Source organism: Microtus ochrogaster, linkage group LG3, assembly GCF_000317375.1.
Source record: "Microtus ochrogaster isolate Prairie Vole_2 linkage group LG3, MicOch1.0, whole genome shotgun sequence".
Classification (NCBI taxonomy): Eukaryota; Metazoa; Chordata; class Mammalia; order Rodentia; family Cricetidae; genus Microtus; species Microtus ochrogaster.
In genome coordinates this window covers 24,918,543-24,923,550 of record NC_022029.1, presented here as the reverse complement: position 1 = coordinate 24,923,550, position 5,008 = coordinate 24,918,543, and the positions used below count along the sequence as shown (strand labels likewise).

General features: G+C 49.5%; 1 protein-coding gene across 1 annotated transcript in view; it reads left to right on the top strand.

The window, feature by feature from the left end:
• Trappc12 (trafficking protein particle complex 12) overlaps window positions 1-5,008 on the top strand; it is a 70,045-nt gene that overhangs the window by 27,313 nt on the left and 37,724 nt on the right. The window contains exon 5 of the mRNA XM_005360650.3: window positions 428-566. Within this exon, the coding sequence (XP_005360707.1) occupies window positions 428-566 (139 nt within the window). The remainder of the gene's footprint in view (window positions 1-427; window positions 567-5,008) is intronic.

The following is a 5,008-nucleotide window of genomic DNA, read 5'->3' as shown; positions in this document are numbered from 1 at the left end:
TAGACCAGGCTGGTCTCAAACTCACAGAGATCCGCCTGCCTCTGCCTCCCGAGTGCTGGGATTAAAGGCGTGTGCCACCACCGCCCAGCGAGGGCTGTTTTTTCTACCGCTGTGTTTCCACAAGCCCCACCACAGAGTTCACCACAGCATGGTTCCCTGTAATAAAAGGGGCTGTTTTCTCTTCAGAAGCTGTTGTGATGCTTAGGCACACACCTTGTATTATTGAATTAGACTCAGTGAAATGAAACTGTTCACATTGCTGCTGTGGAGCTCAGCATATTTCTGTAAACACGGAACCTGTGCAGAAGTGAGGACAAGAGTAATCTTAGCCGAGTCCTGACTTCCTTGTAGTAGAGGTCAGGCTCCACACAAGGTCTTGCAGACAGAGCTGACATGGCGTGACCTTCTGTCTCGTCCTGCATTTCAGCTCTGGTTTGTGAGGCTGGCACTGCTGGTGAAGTTGGGCCTTTTCCAGAATGCTGCGATAGAATTTGAACCCTTCGGAACTCTGGACCAGCCGGACCTATACTATGAATATTACCCACACGTGTACCCAGGACGCAGAGGTAAGGGGCGGTGCTACGCATCTGTGTATTGTGTGTATCTGCTCTGCTTTGTTGTGTACCCAGGACGCAGAGGTAAGGGGCAGTACTGCGCGTCTGTGTATTGTGTGTATCCGCTCTGCTTTGTTGGGGCTTATGCAAAGTTGATTTCCTGGGTTTTCCTCACCCAATCATGAAAAACTAAATCAGTAGCCTTGCACAAAGCCCAAAGCTATAGAATCTCATGCAGTTTTTGTGATTGGGCTGACCTGGGAGAACTTACTGGTGCAGGCTGACCTGGAAGGGTCACTTAGAAGCCGCCTGGCCAGCACCTGCTAGAACCTGTTGCCCACTGTTCTCCAAGTGTGCACTGACATTATGCCATGGCATAGCACAAGTACACATGTTCCTGAAATAAAAGCAAAGATCCCTGAGACATTCTTATCTTTCTATCTTGACAGCTCCTGGGAGTCTCTGTTTTTAATTTATCTTAAAATTTGGTTATAGCAACCAAGGGCATCACAGTCTCTATCATTGTTTGGAATCACCAGGCCATAGCATGGGCTGTATTAGAACAGGGCCAAGACTAAGGATGGAGAGAAGGGAAGGAAAACTCTGAATCCTTGTGTCAGGCATGGTTATTTAGATGAGTATGCTTGGTCCCCAGTTGATGGCACTGTTTGGGAAGGTTTAAGAGGCATTGCCTTGTTGGAGAAGGAGTGTCACTGGAAGTGGGCTTTGAGGTTTCAACAGACACTAGTGCTTCCCAGTGCACTGCCTTGTGGCTGTGGATCAAGATGTGAGCTCTCAGCTGTCCCTTTGCTCCACTGTCCTGGACTCTAGTCTCTGAAAGGGTAAGCCAAATCGAGCACTTCCTTTGATAAGTTGACTCGGTCATGGTGCCTCAGCACTAGAAAGTGAGACACGGAGGTGTAGGGTCTTACAGAGACAGCCACACTGTGTCCCTGGAGAAAGCCATTTTGGAAGATGTCTTCTGACCAGCTTGGAACTGGCTGCTGGGAGCTGGACCCTTCAGTTGCACCTGCCTGGCCAAGGCTGCCTCCCATGGTGTCTTTGTGCTTCAGCACCCTCAATCACAGAGCAAGGTGGGAAATCATGCACTGAGTGTAGAGATGCTGTTATGTGTAAGTGGCTGTGCCGTAGCTGGCACAGCAGTGATTATGCACCTACTATTCTGTGCTGTTTTGAGTTCACTCGTGATTTGTGCCATCCTTCTGTGAGGCTGGTGGGCCTCATTTGTGTGCACCCCAGCAGCTCTACAAAGAGTCACCCTGGTTGTCAGAAAATGCAGCTGGCAGAATCAGGCAGGACCAAGGGTGTAAAGACAGGGTTGGTGGCAAGTGTTAAGCCTTAAATTCACATCAGCATCTTAGCTCTTGTTGGCTGACAAATCCATCGAGAAAGCTGGGCAGATAAAGTGTTCAGCTGCTTTTTGTGTTGTTTTTAAGCTCAGATCCTGAGGCGTTGAAGGGATGTGAAGAGAGTGGAGTAGGTGGCTCTGTGTCATTGGCCTGTTCTGTCCCCTGTCCCTGTTACCTCTCACAAAATAGAACTAGGAGGAGCTCAGCCTTTTTAACTCAAGAGAGCGGGATCCAAGGTCGGCTCGTAACTGTGTAGATCAGGTTAAGCTGGTAATGTTGCTTCTGACTAGAAGAACTTAAGCTTGTAAGGAGGATCCACTTAAAATAGAGCTTAACTCCAAGCCCTATCAGAAGTGGGTTTGTGAGTTTGAGAAGTGAACCAGCATACCGGACAGACTTCATATCAGACAGACTGACCTCAGAGGTCGATCTCCAATCCTTAATGGCTAATGCCTTTCACTCAACCAGGGCCCAGTCAATCCCTTTATCCTCTGTACAAGTAGGGCAGCCAGGTGAAGAACCATACCCAGGCTCTATGAGGTGCGACATCTAGAAGCCATGCCCCCCACCCCACTAGCAGCTACAGAAGGTGGGGCATAGGCTCCCCTCTAGTGAGTCTGCCCTGGGACACCACACACCAGTGCCCCACCCCACACTGTAGCTGGGAAGGTACCTGCTGTGTCCTGAGTGTCATCAGAGTTGTCAGTGTGCCCTCTCCGTGGATAGGTCACCCACACCCTCCCAGTGTCCATCAGTCCACTCCACATCCATCCCCAAGAGACATTCCCATGTACAGAAGAGAGATGCAGCCTCCAGCCTGGGAGCAGGCAAGTGTTACTGATGCTGCCCCACTCTTTCCTCGTCCCCAGGTTTGCACTGCTCGAGGGTCTTCTTCCCATGTTAAGGCAGTGAACGCTGGGATATTGTTCAGTAGCTTAGCTGATGTGAGGTCCTGGACAGTGAGCACTGGAGGTTGGAGTTCAGTGGCTTAGCACATGTGAGGTCCCGGGCAGTGAGCCATAGAGGTTGGAGTTCAGTGGCTTAGCACATGTGAGGTCCTGGGCAGTGAGCACTGGAGGTTGGAGTTTATTGACTTAGCTCATACAAAGTCCTGGGCAGTGAGCACTGGAGGTTGGAGTTCAGTGACTTGGCACATATGAGGTCCTAGGCAGTGAGCACTGGAGGTTGGAGTTTATTGACTTAGCTCATACAAAGTCCTGGGCAGTGAGCACTGGAGGTTGGAATTCAGTGACTTAGCACATGCGAGGTTTTGGGCAGTGAGCATTAGAGGCTGTATTTTTTTTTCCACCATATGTATTTGTTACTTTTCTGTTGCTGTGATGAAACACCATGTCCAAGGCAACTTACAAAAGAAAGGGTTTAAACAGACTTCTGGTTCCAGAGGGTTGGATGGAGATGTGAGAGTGCTTTTTAGGCAGCTAGCACAGCAGCTAAGAGCTCACATCTAAATCCACAGCAGATTTAGACAGAAGAGAGTGTTTGAAACCTCACAGCCCACCCCCAGTGACACACCTCCTCCAATAAGGCCATGCCTCCTAATCCTTCCCAAACAGCTCCACCAGGCAGGGACCAAGCATTCAAATACACAAGATTATGGGGCCATTCTCATTCACACCACCATACCACACTTCCCTCACTGCTGTGTTAAAATCACTGGATAAAGTGACTTAAAGAAGGACAGGATATTTTGACTCAGCATTTCAGAAGGGACATAGCCCATCCCGGAGGGGAAGTATGGTGTGTGAGACAGCTGGTCACATCTCATCTGCCGTCTGCCTGCCCAGAGAGTTAGATGGGATGCTGGGGCTCTGTTCATTTTCTTTGAATTCTTTGGACCCCCACCCTGAGGGTGGAGCCACTCACGTTCAAGGTGGGTTCTCCCACACCAGTTAAACATTTCTGGAGATGTCTTCACAGGCAAGCCGAGAGGGTGTTTCCCACATGATTCCAAATCCAATCAAGTCATTAATTAAAGTTACCTAAGTCACCCAAAAGGAGGAGTGGCCCTGTTGTGTACAGATAGCTCTGACAGGTTAAGGATATCAGTGTGTTTAGAAACTGGGGGAAAAGAGTTACAGCTAGTCCATTTTCAGCTAGTCCTGAGGATAGCTGTGATCCTCAGGAGTTAACCAATTTTTCTCATGAAGAATAGCTGTTTTCCTTCAGCCTAAGAACCATTTTCTTAGCCCTCCTCACAGGCAGAAGCTGGTCCCTCCTCTGCTGCACTCTACCTTGGCCTCAGGGTTAAGAGCTAGTTGTGATTAGGTTTTGTCTGTGACTGACAAAGCATAGAACACGAACCATAGAGGTTCATCTCTCAGGGGCACCAAGCTCCCAAGCCAGTAAGCACATAGCTTCACAGAGGATCTGGACTCTTCCTGGTGACATCCCATGAATTGCAGATGCAGAGTTACTGTTTCATATCAGTGGCTGCTGAAACTTGACACAGGTGTTGGAGGACTCTAAAAGGCAGGTGTTTCCTGAGGACGTGATGAAAAGCTCAGCTCCCCTTGGCTTCTGACCGCCACTGTCCTGCTGTCCAGTATCATCACGTCTATTGCTCAGGAGTGCAGAGACTTCTGTGGGGACTTTCCAAAGAACATGCTTCCATGAAGAACAGGAGCAGCTGTTTGAGTCCAGGTGTAGAGTGGCCCTTTGTCACTGTACAGTCTGAAGCTATGTTCTCCAGGTGTGCAGCCTGAAGGTCATGCAGATGTGAGGCCTGGAGAGCATGCAGGTGTGCAGCCTGTAGAGCATGCAGGTGTGCAGCCTGTAGATAGAGCATGCAGATGTGCAGCCTTAGAACACGTAGATGATGTGAAGTCTGTAGAGCATGCAGATGATGTGCAGCCTGTGGGGCATGCAAATGATGTGTAGTCTAGAACATGCAGATGATGTGCAGCCTGTGGAGCATGCAGATGATGTGCAACCTGTAGAGCATGGCGATGTGCAGCCTGTAGAGCATGGTGATGTGCAGCCTGTAGAGCATGCAGTTGTGCAGCCTGTAGAGCATGCAGATGTGCAGCCTTAGAACATCTAGATGATGTGCAGCCTGTAGAGCAT